This window comes from Antedon bifida, chromosome 7 (genome assembly GCF_963402885.1).
Source record: "Antedon bifida chromosome 7, ecAntBifi1.1, whole genome shotgun sequence".
Classification (NCBI taxonomy): Eukaryota; Metazoa; Echinodermata; class Crinoidea; order Comatulida; family Antedonidae; genus Antedon; species Antedon bifida.
The window spans coordinates 9,622,892-9,644,880 of NC_136232.1; the positions used below are offsets into that span (position 1 = coordinate 9,622,892).

A 21,989-nucleotide genomic window follows, 5' to 3' on the forward strand; every position below is an offset into this window, starting at 1 on the left:
CCACACACATCGCTGATCGCGATTAGACTGAATGCGGCCATTTTGCTGCGATCCTCCTGTATTAATAATCAAATATTTCTATAATAATGCAACAAAAAGTAGCAAGTCAAGCGCCGATACAGATGAGCCGATTATTTCTTTGACGCGGCACAATCAATTTATCTGGATTGTAGCTCTTATGTCCATTGCATTGCGAGTTATATTCTTGAACTGCGAGCTTATGTTGAAGCTAGAAACTATAACGGTATCATATCAGCGGTACTGCCCCGTGGAATCTCTTCACTTACTGTGTCATTTTGTAGTAATTAAAGTTAATTGAGCGACCGAGCGTATCCCATTGCGACGCTATCGATCTAAGAGTGCGTACTCGCGAGCATAGGTATCAAAACATAAACCAGTAAAAAAAAGATATAAATATTGCGTTTGTTAAGGATGATGGCGCGTTTTAAATCAACGATTTTCACTCCCGCGAAACGCGTGTACACTATACGTATGGTACCGTACGTACTCCAGTTCCCTTTCCATACTGTATAGTCGTATAAATGCCAACTCAGACAGCGTCGTACGACCCGACGAGTCGTCTTGATTCGTCGGTGCTGTTAATTTGAGTTGCAGCGCGACAAGACGAGTCGTCCTGAAATAGCGTTGGGCGTAATTGTTAGGTCGTCGGGAACAGGCAACTCGTCGGGCCTCGTCGTACAACGGCGCTATCTGAGTTGGCCTTTAAGTGCGCAGATATTAGGCCTATCTATAACCTACATAGAAGTAGAGTTTTGTTTGTTATCAAAATTGAAACTGAACGAACCACAGTATGTGGTATTATTATAAGATAACTGAATCGGCATGTTTAGTTCAACCATGGTAACTCGATTAATAGAGAATCATTAATAAGGATACCTGGTACACGTTGATGACCTATATGCACAATGAATATCAGTAACAATATTTCCGGAAATATTAAAATGGGAATTACTAAATTTGAATATTTAAATTGTTAATTATTGACATCATCCTCTGTTCTCCTAATCGAGACAAGAGTAGACTCTAAACAGTACTCTACTAATAATAATAATATAATATTTTTTTATTATAAATCCCTGTCACGTGTGTAACATTTGTGCCTTATATAAGGACCTCTATTGCCACCTCGAATTTCACAAGAAAATACACGCGAGTTTCCCCGTGTTATGGTAATTAGCGGTATGTATTACACGCATACAATCATGATTGCAAAGGCTAATACTGCATACTGTACCGAAACAAGTCGTACATTATTGAGATTGGAAAATTATGTTATTGTATAATACCTTGAATAGGTAATAATAATATTACTAACGAAAGGTCATTTTTGGTTGTATGAAAAAAAGCCTTCTCACGTTTGTGTGTGTGTGTGATAGCCTATTTATGCCCTAATGACTTCTATTGCCCCCTCGAATTTCACACGAAAAAACACGCGAGTTTCCCGTGTTGAAAATGGGTGGGATTCGAACCCGACACCTCACATTTACAAGGCAAGTCTACCTAATACCTGACTGTAAAAAGACTGTACATGTAGACACTGATGCAGTATAGCATTCGATGTGTTCATTATGATTGTAATAATTGTAATCCATAATTTACATGTGAAACATGATGAAAATGGGTGGGATTCGAACCCGAGACCTCACATTTACAAGGCAAGTCTACTACCTATGATACTCTGGCTGTACAAAGACTGTGCATTTAGACACTGTAGTATATAGCATTCGATGTGTTCATTATGATTGTAATAATTGTAAGCCATAATTTACATGTGAAACATGATGTGGCTGAAGGTTGGTTAAGGGCCTTGATTTATTGGACACGTGATAGCCAGTCTTATTCAACATTATAGTGAATGCTGCTTCAAATTACGCATTACGTTATATTTAATGTAATGATAAACCGAATAATTTGACTAGGTACTCAAATGTCACTAATTAACAATTAGGCAAGAATCTATTTGAAATTCCGTGTATACAATGAAAGGTAATCGCAATAGCAAAGTGAATACGTGTTTTGGCATGTTAAAGTTAATGTTATATTTTATATATTCAGTGGACATTAATCGGGGCTTTGAGTAGGCCTAGTGGTTTCTGACGCCAGCGGTCAAGTAAAATCATAATCAATAATCATCTTTTATCAAAAATCATGGACGGGATTAATAATCATAGTTAATATGAAATAATGAAGAGAAAATGCTATAATGCTAATATAATGCCACGCCTAGAGAAACTATCATCATAGATTTAGAAACCAAATTATATTCATATTATATAATATGCTGCCATTTGCATACACTACACTGTCGAGTAGTTTGCAATAAGTTAATAATAATATTAATACCAGGATGCACATTTAATTTCGTGCAAGATGCATTATTCATTTGAATATACCTAGGAAGGAGGCACAACAAAAATGTGTTCAACAATACATAGCTAACAGTGTAAACACAACAGCAATTGTACTTTTCTCCTATAATTATTATGTTTGAAATGTAGGCGATTATTGCTGTATCACGTGACCCTCCAACCCTCTATGAGGCTAGTCCATGGTTTATCTCACGACTCGTGTCACTCGCGTGGCCCTCAACCCCTTTTATGGGTGTAGCGCCATGGTTTATCTCACGACTCGTGTCACTCGCGTGGCACTCCAATCCTTTATGGGGCTGGTTCGTGGTTTTTCTCATGACTCGTGTCACTCGCGTGGCTCTCCAACCCTTTATGCGACTGGTCCATGGTTTCTCTCGTGGCTCGTGTCACTCGCGTGGTCCTCCAATCCTTATATAGTTATAGTTCATCTCACGACTCGTGTCACTCGCGTGTCCCTCCAAGCCCTTTATGGGGCTGGTACATGGTTTATCTCACGACTCGTGTCACTCGCGTGTCCCTCCAAACCCTCTATGGGGCTGGTACATGGTTTATCTCACGACTCGTGTCACTCGCGTGGCCCTCCAACCCTTTATGGCTATAGTTCCATGGTTTATCTCACGACTCGTGTCACTCGCGTGGCCCTCCAACCCTTTAAGAATGACTGGCACGCGTATTTATTTATAGTTTCACTCACGTAGAATCTAACACCCAATTTGACCCCAACATGCCAGAAGGTGAGATGGTTACTGTTTGTAGTGTAACCTTTAAGTCGTGTAATAGAGTGCAATGCGATGACATAAGTTGCATAACAAATGGTATTATATCACGCGACGAGCCTCCCGAAGGCAATTTAGTATTATACAGTTTTGTATACGTTGGCCCCATATTTGAATTAAATGACCATTAAACATTTTATTGATCCCAGAAAATAAATAAGTACGTAGTATACTACACTGTAAACAGTGTGGGGCTTTTAAACACGTTTAAAACCTAAACATGTCTTTATATTTCTCCACGTGTTTAACAACAATCAACACGTCACTGATGTGTTGAGTTGGGTACAGACTACATGTTTAGAATATGTAGGAGGGCCACTTGGTGTTCCTAAACCAGGGGCCTCAGACCTCTACGTTACTCCACTGAATATGACGTTTTTCAAACTATTACCAAGGTATGTCCTAATAAACAGACACACGGTTGGGTTTAATGCGCTGATTGTACACCATAAAGACTTCAACAAGTAATTGACATGTAATAATATGTAAGCAATGTTACTGGTGACGTCATCACGATGATGCGAAAACGATGCGGTTTCACCAAGATATTCTGTTTTGTTTTGTCATAAAATAAAAGTCAATTTAATAATTTAAGCCGGGTTCCATGCGTCTGCGCTAACACAACATTATGTAGCCTAACTTCAGGGAATAATTTCGTCAGAGTATAGCATAGCAAAACGCTATATACAAAACAACCTTAGGCCTATTCCTACACATTTCTAAAATTGTATAGCCAAAAATACAATACAAAAATATGTTTCTCGACTCAAAAATCAGTTTGAATAGCAATATTGCTAAACAAAATTTTACAATGAATTTTTTTTCTGAACTTAATTTTTGAATGTCTTTCATTTCAAATTCTGAGAATCATGGTTTACTGCACTGTATTTTTTAAATTTCAGAATAAAAAATTACGGTATGTCGTGTATTACCCTTATAATGCACTAATGGCCTCCCATACTCGCTCGCATAACGAGATAAAGTGCGCTGCGTTCTGTTCGCTAGATAATAGCGAGTTGTTAATCTTTTATCGATTTGTAACATTCTATGGTAACGAGTATTTGATGTAAAATATTGTCATCGCCATAATATTGGCCTTGTTCATATTTACTTTCAGCTAAGGTTTTTTGAAAGCAGTTACCACGAATCCTGTGTGGGCAGTTTGCGGAGGCTGCGTACGGTTTTATTGAATCAAAATTGTCTATAAAACATAATAAGATTAATATAAAGTATGTAATAATGAAGTACATAAAATGATACGTTATGCACATTAATGTGAGCCGCGATCAGGACCGACCGACAATGGAAAACCGACAGAATTATCCCTCGAATTGCCTTATAATTGCGATCAATTTCCTTTGACCCGAAACGCTATACTGTAGCTAACTCGTTCTTAATGTGATTTTAATTAGAGATCATGGACCATTGCTGTGTATTTATATTTCAACATAATGATCAATCTGTTGTGTTCTAAAGTGTATTCTAAAATTATTTGTTTACAAACTACGACATTTTAAGTTAATTCTTCCTTTCCGCAACGCACCGACGTAGACGCAACGCAAATATTTTGATCAATCACAAGCGACAGTTTGTATGATCCGTCGCGTTGTGATTGGTCAAATTACCTTAAGCTTGGTTCCCATTGGGACGCAACGCAAGGACGTAGACGCAACGCAAGCGATTCGACCAATCACAAAGGACTGTTCAAATGATCCAGCGCTTGTGATTGGTCCAATCACTTAGTTGCGTTATGAATGCGTTGCGTTCTAGTGAGAACCAAGCTTAATGTCTATTTATTATTAACCTTTGTTCACGATTTAAAGGTCTTGTTGATTCAGTGTGAATGGACATAAAAACTAATAACATTCAGAGCACCCGATCGTAAAAGTCGTATTACATGCTAAGCTTTATTCCTCCTCTGTAATAAGTTTTCGTGGAAAATTCTGGTCATACACAATCAATCCATTTAGCTGAATATTCGCACCAACCGCTTTATGTTGACAGAGGTGAATGAAACTTGTGCGCGTTTTTTGTTGTTAGATAATTCAATATAACATATTTACTATTAGGAATTTGCGTCCGTCCGCATCCTCGCTGCGTTGAATGACTGTGTTCTCCTATCTCCATCATTTGATACGACGACCCATCTATGGTTTTATCATCATGCTTGTTCTAATTGCAAGCCTGCTGAGTAAATATTATTCTGAACCGGAGCTGTTTCTGCTAAGAAACGACTCACGTCATTTAAAATATGAATCTGAAAAGAATAGGTGACCTGGTGTCAGATGAATTGTATTAACAGAAAACAACCTATGTTTGATTTTAGTTCAATTAAAGTCATTACTAATATCCAAATATAGTGTGAGTTCTGAAGATTACTGAGCGTTTCAAGTGAGATAACCATTTAACATATATGCCTAGCGTTGCATTGTTTTGTTGAGCTTGGTTTGTCCCGCTTAACGCAACGCAAGGATGCACACGCAACGCAGGCAATTCAACCAATCAGAAGCGAAGGACTTTTTCTAACTTTTGCTTGTGACTGGTCAAATTACTCACGTTGCGCGTACGTCTTTGCGTTCCCTAGTGTGGAAACCACGCTTTAAGCTCTGTCTACACTATCAAACAAAACAAAAATATTATGTGCCCATATAGACATGATGATGTCTTATCACTACCATCTTTGGGCATATCGCTACCATATTTGGGCAATTTCTTTTTTTGTCAAACTAGTTTGATAGTGTGGACAGAGCTTTAGGTTTTGAGTTGGTAGCGTGACGTCAGTTTCATGTTCATGTAAACGCAATGCCTGCGATCGAATTAATGTCCAAATCATCATCGTTCAGTTTCAGATGAGTTACGTGTTTTTAATAACATTAATTTGGTTCATCGATCAGCAGAAAGCCGTCCTATTTAATAAACCGTCTCAACTTATTTTTGACCATACTAAATCTGTGAACTCTATAGGTACAGACCTACAATTTGTGATCTAATCATCGATTCGATCCCAGTAACAGTTCGTTGAATATAATACGTTACGTGAATGCTGTATAAATGCGACACATGTATTATTACGATTGCAAGTAGGTTTTAATTGAATGTGTTGGTTTACCGATACGTCATTGAGTTCTGTTGAAGAATTTATGGTTTTCTTAACAAATTATTAGTACGCAAATTATGGGTGTAACTACTGTATCTGATAACCGTTAATGGCTATAACCCTAAGGACCAATTCACATTGTCAAAATAATCTGATAATATTTCACTTTATGAGTTGTTAATGATCTCGCGGATCGCTCATTCATTACACTTAGAGTGAGTAAGTGTCGTATTCAGTCAGTCAAGTTTCTATTTAAACGAGGTCGGTTTATCAAAATGGCTACTTGTATGTCGTGTGCTCAACTAAAACAACCGTTTTAGTTGTTCTGGCTGGGTGGGTAAATTCCACCTAAGCCTACTATGTTAAGCTCTGTCTACACTATAAAACTAGTTTGACAAAAAAAGTATGATGTACCCAAATATGGTAGTGGTATGACCAAATATGGTAGTGATATGACATCATCATGTCCATATATGGGCACATCTTGTCACATAAAGTGTATTGTAGACAAGGCTTTACGAGGATAGATGTAAGAAAAAATACACAATTTGCGTAGGCCTAGATATTTTATTAATTTCCAGTTTGTTTGCCCAAGAACTCATATGCGTCTTTATTAAATATAATATTGATAAATTACAATAATAATTGTCATTACACGATTATCCAATTAGCTCCCTCTAATTACGATCGTATTAATTAAAAACTTGCAAATATTGAGACCATGGACCAAGAGATAAAATGGTAATAGACGACACAATCCTGGTACCACTGAGTGGTCGTTAATTAGAGAGATACTATTTTGTTTGGCATTTAGAAAGTTCTTAGGCTCTGTCTACACTTTCAAATTTGATGTGATAATAATAAAAAGTGATGTGCCCATATATGGACAAGAAAAGTGATGTGCCCATATATGAACACGATGATGTCATATCACTACCATTATTTGGGCATGTCACTACCAGGTTTGGTAATTTGAGTGTAGACAAAGCTTAAGGCTTCTTTTTCACTGTCTGCAATATTAATTTGATTTCCACTATTAAATGTTGTCTTTTTATTACTTGTGCTCTCACCTGCTGCAGCAGTTGTCTCATGTTAGTGGAGATAATAGTTTCCGATGACAACAACAAACGGTTCCTCGCAGAAATAATTTCGAATTATCATACACACATCGAATTAAATTGAAATTGTATTAAGCAGTTAGGCTATATTTGGAACTCATCAAATTGGATCTAGTTTCAGTGAGTCGTTCCCCAAAGATATGCTTTTATATACGGAGCTATTTCGTTATCGACTCCCCTGTGACCAACCCTTAATTTCTTGGCTTGGTAAAATCGATATTATTTTGGTTGAATGTTCGAATGCAATGTTCGAGTATAGCGAGGAAAGGGCTTTTTGTTAGTCTCTGGAGTGGACCATTGTGTAAATTTATCGCGGTCCCTTACGCTTGCTGATGTGCCGACGATCGACTAAAGTCGATTAGACTGCATTGGGTGACGTATAATAATTCGGATTCAATCGATAGACGTTACATTCTTACATTATCGAGATAAAATGATAAATATACTGACCTCCAATTATAGACCGTTTTAACCAGTATTTGATTCAACCAAGACTTACTCAGTATAAGACCCACATGTATTGGAAGAGCGTAAACTACTCTATTAACGAGTTATAATTATCATTCTACCAGGGAGGTTTTTACACCTCCCTGATTCTATGTACTGTATTACTATTATTCTTTTAAGTTAAAGTTCTTGAAGTTAAATTGATGATTCGATAGTGTTCTAAACCTTGGTTCACACTACAGACGCAACGCAAGGACGTAACGCAGAGTAAGCGAGTCGACCAATCACAAGCAATGGATTATTCGAACAGTCGCTTGTCATTGGTCAACTCGCTTGCGTTGCGTCTACGTCCTCGCGTTGCGTCTACATCTTCGCGTTGCGTCTACATCATCGCGTTGCGTCTACGTCCTCGCGTTGCGTCCTAGTGGGAACCAAGCTTAACAGTGGGAGAATCATACAGTAGTAGTGGTAAAGTTTTGACAATATACCTACAGTAGGCCTACTTTCTTCTTGAGAATAGCTCTGCAATATTTTCGTGTCAAACAAATTCCACTTTACAGTGTATATGAATAATATGTTGTATGGTCACGTGGCTATGAATACAACAATTATCTTAAGAAGCGTCAAGAATAAGTCACGCTTCATTTAGCTACGAGGAATTGCAGTGATCGACAAGGCCGGCAAATGGTATACTACTTAGAAGATTGAATTGCCTATACACACTGGCAATTGCAACCTCATAATCGCATTCTAATGACAACTGAGAAAAACAAGAGTTTTAAAAGACCGTCAATTATCTAAATACACGGCCGCTGTTACAATTCCACAAGAGGTGGATATTTAACGTATAAACGTATAGATACTGTATTGGTATTTCTAAAATTATTATGTTCCAACTAATATCTGTGTCCAACTTCTGCGCATGTATAGTTTACGCTCTGTTTTCAATGTGCCATGGAGTAAAGAATAAGAAGAATAATATATTCTTTACTCTATGAATGTACACGCATTGATTCTCCGTAATCATGTTTAATAACCACAAGTTTGCAGCGCGGCACTTATTCGAGAACTTGCTCCCGAACAGATACGGATTTCGTCTGTTTCAGCCTAAAATATTCTTACTTATAGTAGTCATTTGGGCTTGGTTAACCATGGAGGTGAAAAATAAACCTCCACGATTTAACTCTACCGTTTTTGGTTAACATCAGTTGGCTTGTGAGTGTTTTTAACGCTTCGAACCAAATTCTTATAAATGTTTAAAGTTTTTTTTCAATTTGTATCAATTTGTTCTTTATGTTTTAGTGAGTATTCCTAGTCCTTCCAAACATTGTACAATATAAATGAAGAAAATAACTTTTTATAGCATCGAACAATATGGTTCTATATTATAAATTGATTGACATGGTTGAAAATCTCATTCTCAAGCCTAAATGCAATCTCGTATGTTTTGTTTTCACCTGAGGTGTATCAACAGCAAATTGCATTTTCTTAACATTTCGCCCACGCCATTTTCAGAACCGATCATCATCAATACAGCATTTTTGTTCCCTTTAACCGTTGGCCTATTGTCTATTTGTCAGTACAGTAGTACTTCAATATAGCCTATAGAGACTTTGAATAATCAAGGCAGTCGTTTCTCGTATTTTATTATAAGAAAGTAATTAGTTTACCGTGAGTAGCATGACAACCACGAAGGAACACTGTTAAACACTGCTACAGAAGTAACACTAATTTAAACGTATTTATTTAAAACATTATTTACACTGTACATACGTACAATACAGTATGCTAGTTTATAAACTCCCCGTGTGGTTAGTGTCGTCATTATATTCTATTTCAGAACAATTATGGCGGCAAACGCGCACCATATCGGTTATGGATCTGAAGGCGCAAAGCAACAATGCGTACGTGCGCGTTATTGTTTACATGCAATGGTATAACATTCTTCTCGGATATGGACTACAAACAAGCTAGCCGTATAGGTTAATGATAATATGATTATGATTTTACGTAATACTTCAGATAAATAAAATGATTTAACGTCAGAATTTGAAAGTTTGATTTGTTTATACGTGGTTAAATAAACGTAAGCAAAATAATTATTAATATAATTATGTCGTTTCTGGTATTATAAAATAATGTTTTGTTCTCCGTTGTATTGCATACGACGAGATGAAGAGTCCCCATTTATCATTATGTCTTAAAGCTCTGTCTACACTATCAAACTTTATGTGACAAAAAACTGTGATGTACCCAAATATGGCAGTGATATGCTTAAATACGGTAGTGATGACATCATCATGTCAATATATGGGCACATTACATTTTTTGTCACATAAAGTGTTATAGTGTAGACAGAGCTTTAGTTTTGACTTCACGCAAAATATTGATACATCCGCAATGGAATTCCTCTTTAATAGCAGACTTTGATCAGTGCAATATCCAGTTCTCATTAACTGCAAATGATGCTTACTTTGTATTTATTGTTATAAATTATGCTACAAAAATGGCGCATCTAAGATATTTTTAAATATAGGGGGTAAGGGGGCACATGGTTTAAAATGGTTATTACATTTAAATGCTGTACTTAATGTCCTATCTTTTTGCATGCATGGTAATATCAAACATTTTGTGGGGGCGGGTGGTGCCCCCTGGTCTTGCCTATGTAAATAGAGCGCATCGCAAATGATCACAACTCGATATAATAACTGTTTCTATTAATTTGTTTATGCATATTTCATTGTTACATCGTTGAGAAATTGCTAATTTATTTTCTTTGCATTTGAAGAGTGGGTTGTAATTAATAACAATGAAATACGATGACACATGTGACGTGCGAAACAAGATACATTCATTTTTTTATTTATTCCATTTTTACTATTAAATTTGCAATGTTAGTCCGTAAAGGCATATTTGCACTTGGACGATGACGGTCGACGATAAATAGATAAACATATATTTTTCTTACATAAAACAAATAAATTGGAAAAGTTTTCGTTTTAGAACTATAGGATAATCATTTATTTAAATAATTTATTTATTAATTTAAATAATTTAAAAATCCGATCAAATGACGTCATGATCAATAAAAACAATAAAATCGTTGTATTGTCACGATATTATTGCTCTTACTAATCATGACGTCATTTGATATGTGAAAATATAATTTGTATCAAAGACAGCATAGATGGTTCTCCTATAGTTCTAGGATGAACACTTTTAGATTTTCTTTGTTTTATGTATGAAAAATGCATATTATTTATCTATTTATCGTCGATCGTTATCGTCCTAGTGTAAATGGGCCTTTAAGACATTTCGAAAAGAAAACATGAACACTTATATGGTTATATTTGTTTTCATTATTTTCCACCAAAGTATTCCAGCGTTCCATGTCATTGTTACGGTTAGGTTCAATTACGTAATGTTGCATTTATTTGCTCTGGCTTTTTACATTATTTACCGAGTTGTCGGCCTTGGTCATAAGAAGGACATTCCTTGTTTTTTTGTCCGAATCTAAACACTTTTATTATGTCAGTCAGACAATAAGAACATATATACATATTTATTTTAGTCATTTGTATTTATTTATTTCAACCTTATTTAGAGAGGGAGCCTTTCCAGCTTTACCCGTATTTTCACAGTGGTGGCCCTCTTTATGACAAAATACATAACTAAAACTATCTAAATTAAACATAACATAAAATACAAACAATGTGAACAATTATTTCGCTTGTTTCAGTAAGAAATTTATTAATATTTTTAATTTAACTTTACGTTTGACTTTGTTATCACCCGACTCTAACAACCATGGAGGTGTTAGGCCTACTCCATCCATCTCCAACCCCCGTAAGCTTTGCTTTATTTCTCACCTTCCCAAATGATCATACTAAAGGAAGATTAGCCCTATTGCGTGTTAATAGAAATGATTCATTACGGCCCGACAGTGAATTCAAACACGTTAGCAAGATTAATTCCACTAGGATTATTTGCAAGATACCGACTATCTATAAGTCGATGTACTATTTACTATGTATTTACAATGCTGTTTTGTGTTATAATTATTAAAGCAAGGCTATTAAAGTACATTATGTCCGTGCACTGTAATGTAAATAATCAAAACAAGGCACCCTAGTTGAACGGTGTTTACGCTCTTAAGTATTTGAATTGGCGAGCAATAGAGCATTCTGCTGAGCATTCGTTGTGATAACTTATGCGACTACGCAAATTTCTAAAATTGCGGTCAGTATGGAAAACCTATGACAACGCCAAGTGTGTGACATGTATATCCATTTACGGGCACGTGATGTCAGTTATCAGTTGTCATGGCACATAAAGGCCTATTGTCCCACAGACACTAGAATTGCCCCAGGCTGTAGTTATTATCAAGGAAAGTGGTATACGTATGAAACGCCATATGTACCAAAATATTTATCTTTTAACATTAAAATTCCGTCTGGAACCCAGACTACACAGTCACCAGTATAATGGCAGTCACCAGTAGGCCTACATAGCTAGATTTATTTAACACACAGTATCAAACATCTGAAGATGTTACCATTTTTCAGCATTGTAAATCTGACGGTGACGTCATGTGCAACCAATAGCAACCATTGTAACGATGACTGGACTTGACCTTGCCGTGTCATTGTATTCAAAATCCTGTTAATTTAGTTATTTATAAATTAATCTGAATTTGTTTATCATTAATTAAGGTAACTGTTTCTCCTCGTTGTTAATATAATATGTATCACGTGACATAAATCGTCTGCTATTTTCAACAACCAATAATTATCCTCGTATTACTTCAGATAAACACCGCCCTCATTACTTGAGTGTTTGTGTGTGCGTATCATCATGATCACACATTGACTAATCTTATTGTCCGTCAGTCCCTATTACGTTTACATGATTTGGTATACAGATCTTTCTTCTGTCTTCAAGCATAGCTAAATTTAAAATCATACAAAGCCGCGTTAACGAAAAAACATTATGGTTCTTGTTGGTTTAACAATAAACATTAACTATAGGAAACAATTTTAAAAGTAATATTTATTCTATTGTATTTAATTATTGAAGTTAAAACATCAGCAGAGAGAGGTACTGAATTTCTATTGGTGTTAAGCTTGGTTCCCACTAGGACGTAACGCAACGCACAGTGATTTGACCAATCACAAACGATGGATTAATCGAACAGTCGCGTGTGATTGGTCAACTCGCTTGCGTTGCGTCTACGTCCTCTTGCGTTGCGTCTATGTGGGAACCAAGCTTTAGTGCATTGTTCCATGCATTAGATCATATGCGTTGCACTCTAAAGCTCTGTCTACACTATCAGTATCAAACTTTATGTGACAAAAAATGTGATGTGCCCATTATGGACATGATGATGTCATATCACTACCATATTTGGGCACATTTTTTAAACTAGTTCGATAGTGTAGACAGAGCTTTACATTATATGGTTTATTTCCCATTTGGAGAGCAGCGTAACGCAAAGGGGAACCGTTCATAATTATAATCCATCTCTTGTGATCGGTCAAATAATATGCCGCGGTGCGCTTGCGTCCAAATGGAAACCAAGTTTCAAACCCAGTTTTGCTTTTTATAATGCACAACCAAACAATACGCTCGTTCGGAGTATACAGTAGTATTTTTTTTTATATTGTAAAATTTACGACGCTTGTGGTGCAAATTCTGACAATTTGTGAGCACTTATTCAGTCAGCTGCAGAAACTCATTACTGAACATCTCCCTGGGTGAAATAAAAATACATATCATATTCAAATTGAATAGGTAATGAAAGACAAGAGAAATAAATGTCATATGTATATATAATAGAAACGGTGAGCGCGCGTTCATAATTATACTCACAATATCGACTGTGATGAATTTAAAATAATTCTTATTCTACTATCCATCAACAATGACACAGCTCGTGTCAAATAATAATAAATAATATTGTAGAGGATGAGTAATACACAGGGGTTGAGAATACCATACAAGATTTGTGCATTGATGTCTTTAATCATCTGCAATAAGAATAACAAATGTATTTTTAAATGCATAACATATTTCTATTATTAAATTATATATAGAGATTTATCGCAGGCCTTGCTTGCTTGCTCTTTTGATTTAAATTGTAAAGATGATCTACTCGAGAATACGCCACAATGTAATGTGTTAAGCTACTCTACACGTAACTAGATCGCATGCGCACGCAAATTGAAGTAGTACGTGTATAAACGTTTTCGAAGCGCGTTCCACATTCTCAACACATCACGTAACCTTTTTACGCCGACTTCATGTATTACGTATTGTATTAATCAGGTATTATTACGACAACGTAATGGTTTATTTACTAAAGCTCTGTCTACACTATCAAACGTTATTAAAAAAATGTGATGTGCTTATATATGGACATGATGATGTCATATCACTACCATTTGAGCATATCACTACCATAATTGGTCACACCACACTTTTTTTTGTCAAACTAGTTTGATAGTGTAGACAGAGCTTAAGATATACATAGAGTAAAATTCGCTCCTATTACGTACACTTACGTTCGGTGACGTAACGTTTTATACTGGCCTGCCTAATTATGCGTATGAGCCATGTTAATAAAAACATGCATCATGGGAAATAAAATGATGATTACGTCGTTGTTTTACTATGTAAGGTATCTTGTGTATATACATCATTGTCTGTTAATTATACTAATGCCTTCGGATTGGTGTGTTTGTTGTTTCTGTATCGTCATTTTATGAGTATGTGACACAGGTTTTTAGGACTTATTATTATCTTAAAGCCGGTTGTATAAGCCATCGATAATCAATCTATGTCCACTCATTACGTTCGTTTGTCTTCCACCTCACATTAGTTGATAAATCATCAGTCGTTGTAGTATTTTGAACTCGAGCACAAGTACACTTTCCTATATACATTACAAACCGCATTTGTAAACATTGTAAAAAAACAAATCAACAACATCAATGTTTGCGTGTACGAATGCATACTGGTGTTTTTATGATAACACGGTGTTAGTCGTGTGTTGACGCATTAGTGGATATGTTGACGCATTAGTGGAGTGTTGACGCATTAAAATTATCAATACGTTATTAGTGTTAAGAGTTTAATCACCATGTTTCTACAATTATATTGGTCTAGCGGGATACTATGCTGTATTATTGGAGAGTTTTCTGTTAATTTTCCTTGTATTGACTGTAACAATTCTTTAAGCGCTGTCTTCACTATCAAACTAGTTTGACAAAAATAGTGTGCCCAAATGTGGTAGTGATATGCCCAAATATGGTAGTGATATGACATCATCATGTCCTTATATGGCACATCACATTTTTGTTGTCACATCAAGTTTGATAGTGTGGACAGAGCTTTAGATAGATTCATACACGTTTGAGCCAGTCAGTTTTGTCTAGACAACTTGTCATTTGCATTCGTTTTATACAAGAACTCATAATAGTGTCTGCACTGTTTAACCCAATTATTCTTTTATACTAACGAAACATTATTAGTAATTAATTTCTGACCACAGTACCGTCTCTTAATTAACAAACACGAAGCATACATTAACGATTCAAAAAACGAGAAAAGCTTTTTATACGTACAAATATTTTCATAACATATTGAATGTAATTCCCCAGAATATATAAATTCCTTTGTGTATATGAAGTTGAATATTGCATAGGTCTGACCAATAATCGAATAGGCATGATGCAAATGAATACATAGCTATTAAAAATTATTTTAAAGCAGACATCAATGGAGACTAAATGTTAATGTGTGCTCACAAAACGAATAAAATACATTACGTTTATATGAATAGAAAATGGGAGCAGTAGATATTAGCATGGCATAACATCGTTTCTATTACGACGACGACTCTCTTATTCGGCCTAGTTTTCATTGTGTACGCATTTTCAAATGATGACTTTTCAAAATATAGACTCTCATTGCAGAAATCTATGAACAGTCTCTCTACAGCAGTATACCATTAACTGAATCCCGATGTATTTTTCCAAGGCGTCAACATGTTATATTTTAAGAAAATCAATTATTTATTTTATAGTTTTGGTTAATATTTTAATTAAATTTCATTTGATTTAAATTATTCGTCCCAAAAACCAGGTTAAAAACGATAAAATTTGTCTGGGTTCCAGACGGAGTTTTGACTTAATATTAGTAAAACGATGAATATTTTTGCACATATGGGGTTTCATACTCGACTGGTGGACTAACATAAACAAGACAATAAATACAGACTTGGAGCAAGTCTACGATAAAATATACGGCCATCAACGGTTACAGAATTAGGGACAGGGCATCATGAAAATGAACACTATCAAGTGGGAACACCTGATAAGACCATTGCAAAATCTAAAATTAAAGAAACCAATTTTTTTATCATTGTAGGCCTATACATTTGTATTTTATTGATTTCGAAACCCACAGACGTATTGATCATAATTACTGTATATCATCATAACAAATACTTAGGCCTACTGCAGGATAGATGTTAGAAACGTTTCTATAATCAGCATTTTGCCATACGACCTATTTTTTGGATTACAAATAATCTAAATACAATTGATCATTATAACATTAGTTTAATTTGTAATATTGCGTTTAATAATTAATCTTTATTATTATAATTAACCAACACAATACCTTGATTACGTAACCACTGTTTAAATTAATACGTGTGATACCTTTTTTGCAATAACTTTAATTAATATCGAATACCCTTTGCATTAATGATGTAATCTGAAATGCATGACGTTCGGTTTGCCTGCTGAATTATTGGTAGTATAATATTCTATTGATTAATTCATTCAATTTACATCAAAATTAAATTGCTTTTGATGTAACCAAGAAATTACTTGTTGTCTAATCTTAAGAATTGAATAAGTTTAAACTATAACTAAAGCTCTGTCTACACTATCAAACTAGTTTTACAGAAAAATATGTAGTACCCAAATATGGTAGTGATATGACATCATCATGTCCATAATATGGGCACATCACATTTTGTTGTCATATAAAGTTTGATAGTGTAGACAGAGCTTTAACCTAGACATAGGCTACCGTAAAACCTCGAAAAGATGGGCTGCTACTTTTTTTAGTGGGCCTACTCTTGGGGGCTTCTTTTTGAGGTTTTACGATGTGTCAATATGCACCTTTTGTCCACCTATGTATTTCCCTAAATATGATCAATAATGGTTTCAATCTAGACAATCTTCTTCACATTTTGTTATAAGGTTTATCCAAAGATTTTATAGCCGGCTTATAACATCTCTCTGAGTTTATCGTAAATAGCGTGCACGACGCATGGTGGGAAAAGTTTGGGAGCAAACGTCACGACGCGTACGTACGTGATTTGTTGTTTGTACGTACGCGTCGTGACGTTTTGCTCCCAAACCCTTCCCATCATGCATTGTGCAATGACTTTCCACGCGAAATCAAGCTATTTGCGATAAACCTTATGCTTTCAATTTAAGAATAAGACAGAACATGTATTTATTACATTAATATAGTCTTTGTTTTACAAAAAAAAGAATTTTGATTTTACCATGGAAGAACTCACTCTATTCCCTGGCTGATCACGTGATAATAATTCATTTTTAATTTATCGATGATAAAACAAATAATACTCATAGGCCTATACTTGTTTCAACCCTCCTTCACACGATTTCAACTAAGTGTAAAGTCATCCGATATTAGTTTTAAAGTAAAACAAATTCACCCAGGGCTAAAACATGCTAGGCTACAACATATCGAGTTGTTATTCCCGTTATTGTTGGTGCAATGCATTTAGGTTGGAGCGGGAGAAAATTCCATCGTTATCGATCTTTACTATACTGGATTTAACAACAACGTCACGCTGTATTTTCAGTTGTTAGGCCTATATACCCGTGAGCTGGGATGACGGTTTCTTAATTATGAAATCGTATCGGTGTCATGTAATGAATCCATACACAGATTCGTCCAAATAGCCCGTTCGTGTTATTACCCCGAGCAATGTAGATACTTTATGGTGTACATGTTATAATCCGTAAGTAAACACGAGATAATTCATTTTGACAAGAACACATTGATAAACTTAGCTGCAGTGATATGTATGTTATACCTCCTAACATTCATACACTGCCTACATTCACCGTTTTGTATATTTGTTTTTTACTGATAATTCATTATAATGTATTACCAAAGGAAAACGAATATAGTATAGATCAAAGTTGATTTGGCGATTTGTGCGTTCCATAGTGTAATCACGCAGTAATATACATTTTAATTTAGTATCGCGTTGTTTCATGAACATAAATGACTGAATTATATTTTTTAACTGATTCATTATAATTTATTACCAAAGGAAAACGAAAATAGTATAGATCAATGTTGATTTTGGCGATTTGTGCGCTCCATAGTATAATCACGCAGTAATATACATTTTAATTTAGTATCACGTTGTTTCATCAACATAAATGACTGAATTATATTTTTTAACTGATTCATTATAATTTATTACCAAAGGAAAACGAAAATAGTATAGATCAATGTTGATTTTGGCGATTTATGCGCTCCATAGTATAATCACGCAGTAATATACATTTTAATTTAGTATCACGTTGTTTCATCAACATAAATGACTGAATTACGCGTTTTAGCATGTTAAAATGTTTACCTACTTAAAACGTATCGACTAACGTTCTTGATACCTTGCAGCAATTTAACTTGTAGGCCTACCAGTTAAATAGTGACGTGAATTATTTAGAGTCTTGCGTTCATTTTAGCTTAATAATCCTTGCCTATTATAGGCCTAAAATGCAATCACTTTTTACTCTGACTAGAATAGATAATGAATAAATAACACTCCTTTTTCTCCCGCGTTGAATATTAACGTTTTCTAATATTCCGAATACAGTATCAATTTAGAATAACCAGTTTATTTGTTATTTATAGAAAAAATACGTATATAATTATAAACGAAATACAGTAAGCGGAATTAGTTTATGCCAGCGAGAGGTGCTTTTTTACTAAAGCTCTGTCTACACTATCAAACTAATTTGACAAAAAAGTGCCCAAATATGGTAGTGTTATGCTTAAATATGGTAGTGATATGACATCATTGTGTCCATACATGAGCACATCACATTATTTTGTCACATAAAGTTTGATAGTGTAGACAGGGCTTAGAAGGGAGACTTAGGGCATACAGAAATCACTAATTTCAAAATAAACTCATGAATTATAATGCGATTTTTACGCGCTGTAAACGTGTTTAAATCACCAGACGCTGATAATATCACCTCACGCACTCGCGCTCATATTGCCAATATACGATACGCGATCACACTTAACGTGTGTTACATGCCCTGATACGTGCTGGTCAGTATACGCAAAAGTGAATTATATTGTCTAGAGATTCAATTGTCCACTACGTTACGTGTGAAAGTCCTATCGGTTTATGTACACGTACTAAGGTGTTCGTAGAATAACACTCGTAGTAGCCGCTGTAATAGTATTGTCAGCTATCTTGATCGATCACTAATACTGACCCCATTCAGCTCGATGACCACTCAATAGACTACTCAATTCTCAATGGTCACTCGATTTGTATTATTTTTATTAGACATCGATGCAATCAAATTTGTAGAAATGAAACGCACGCTGGCGTGATTTTGCTGTACACAAACCCGTTGGCTCCTCAGTCGACGTATGTCGCAGTGAACAAAATCGATAATACATTCCCATTGAATTGGTTTACTTAATATAATAATGACTGGGCTGACTTTATAGATTGTATGCATGTATAGACTTTGAATACTTAAGTGATTATTGTGTCAACCTATGTAGGCAGGTCGTACACTGCTAAAATAACATTCTTGTTCGCTGTATTGCTCGTTACGCCTATTTAAATGACAGACACAACTGAAACGCCTAAAATGTCAAAGATACACAGCTAAGTCTAAACTTGAAACGCCCGGGCTTTTTCGTGGTTGTGACACCGTAATGGTGGATGGTGGTGGTGTCGATGTTGATTATGATCACAACATGATATTTGTGTAAGTGGTGTTGATGGTGATTATAGGTGTAATATAGATAATATTGCATTGAGAGTGAAATATCAAGTTTTACATTAGGTTTTGTCAACACTATCAAACTAGTTTGACAACAATTGTCTGATGTGCCCATATATTGTAGTGATATGCTTAAATATGATAGTGATATGACATCATCATGTCCATATATGGACACATCACATGTTTTTGTCACATAAATTTGATAGTGTAGACAGAGCTTCAGAATGTTCCATTTAACATAACGACTGCATGAAACGATAGAATCTGCAGACATCACGCATAATGCTGCTTTTATTACAGGTTTATTAAAACAAATAATATTTCAGCTTTAAAAGGTTAGGAAAAGATAAAATGATGTTTGTGAACTCACTGTGTATATACAGCCTTCAATGTAAAATTAAATTGATTCCTTTCAAATCGTAAAAAATAGAACGAAGTATATAATAAAAAGTAAACATTAATTTACGAATTAAAAATACAAGAGCGCGTAAACGTTCGTTCTGGTCACGTGTAATTACTGTTTCAAAACTCGAGGGTCTGTTCACTTTCTATTGCGACTCTCCATTCTGATTAAACATTAATGTATTACTAATTTAATTGCTATTTTTAATTGCATCGTATTTCAACTACTTTGGCTTTCGTAATGGTAATAAATAGCACATAAAATGGCATCTTATTTTCTGCAGAAGTTGTGCGTCTTTGTTTGACGTTGTTCTCCATTTTAATCAATTTGCACAGTGATTTGGATAAATAGTTGAAATGAATGCAAGAACGCTGTCTTTTAATATTTTGTTTTTTTATGTTAACTTCTGACATCGTTTGGTCATCATAATCAATAATGTGTTTTAATAATATAGTTTTATAGATTTGAAAAATGATCGTCATAATCATTTAATATTGTCGTCATAATCATTGTCGTAATTATCAACGTTATCATTATCGTTGGTTGTAGGGTTTGATATTTAATATAATATTCAATCAGGGAAAGAGTGAAGTTTCTTTAATTTCACTCTTCACTCATTCAATTCTGTACTATTAACTGTTACATTAATAAATTAAATTTTTCTATTATTTTATGATTACAGAAATGAAGGAGTCGAAGTTGGGCACAAATACAGTTGCCATTCGAACGATAAAATACACAACGTACGCTGGCCTTAGCATCCACTTTTTAGCCTGTTTCTGGTACTTATTGTCATGCAGTGGCCGACACGGAGATACTATACCAACATGTGACAATGGAACATGGGCTGCACAGTTAGAACCAAGTAAGATAACATCATCATTATAGTAATCATCATCATCATGATCATCATCGTCGTCATTTATCATTATCCTCCATCATCTGCAGCATTATCATCATCATCATCTGCGTCATCGTCATCATCATCATCAGCATTCAACATCATTAACATCATCTTTATCATCGTCATCATCATCATCAACGGCATCATCACCATCATCATCGTCATCATCATCCATCATCATCATCCATCATCATCCATCATCATTATAGTAACTTGGCGTAATATGTACGTGTGTTAATAGGCCTACATACACCTGTGACCTCTACCTTGCGCCTGAACCACTCCCTCCCCTATATCCACCTATGCACAGAACAAACCCGACATACTTGTGATTTTAACGATTACAATGTTACCCGTAGGCGCACTCTGTCATAACTTTCCGTGCAATACACACCCTAGTTGACGTGCCCTATATAATGCACTTATGCTGTTTTTACATTCCTGTGGGGATAATGTACGTCATTTATGTTTTTACAGGTTCGTATATCAGCGAGAAGAGCACTTTGGATGCGTACATCGTCTCCCTCTACTGGGCAGTGGCCACCACTACGTCAACCGGGTAGGTATTTTGATACGAATAAAGATACTAAGACAACGATTAAATTAACACGCCTATAGCATTATGGGCTGATGATCAGTTACCCTACAATGTTATATCGATCGCTAATAAGATGTAGATGTAATGTTAGAAGAACGGGATTGAATACACCGTGACCCTTGCAAAATTATAGTGCCTTATATAGGCCTACGTAATATTAA

The 21,989-nt window shown here is 35.3% G+C and overlaps 1 protein-coding gene across 3 annotated transcripts in view; it reads left to right on the forward strand.

Moving 5' to 3' along the window:
* The window catches only part of LOC144847944 (uncharacterized), a 98,149-nt gene that overhangs the window by 5,642 nt on the left and 70,518 nt on the right, over window positions 1–21,989 (forward strand). For all 3 annotated transcript variants that reach the window (XM_078704547.1, XM_078704549.1, XM_078704548.1), the window contains exons 2-3: window positions 21,009–21,191; window positions 21,708–21,789. In XM_078704547.1, coding sequence (XP_078560673.1) covers window positions 21,009–21,191; window positions 21,708–21,789 — 265 coding nt within the window. The remainder of the gene's footprint in view (window positions 1–21,008; window positions 21,192–21,707; window positions 21,790–21,989) is intronic.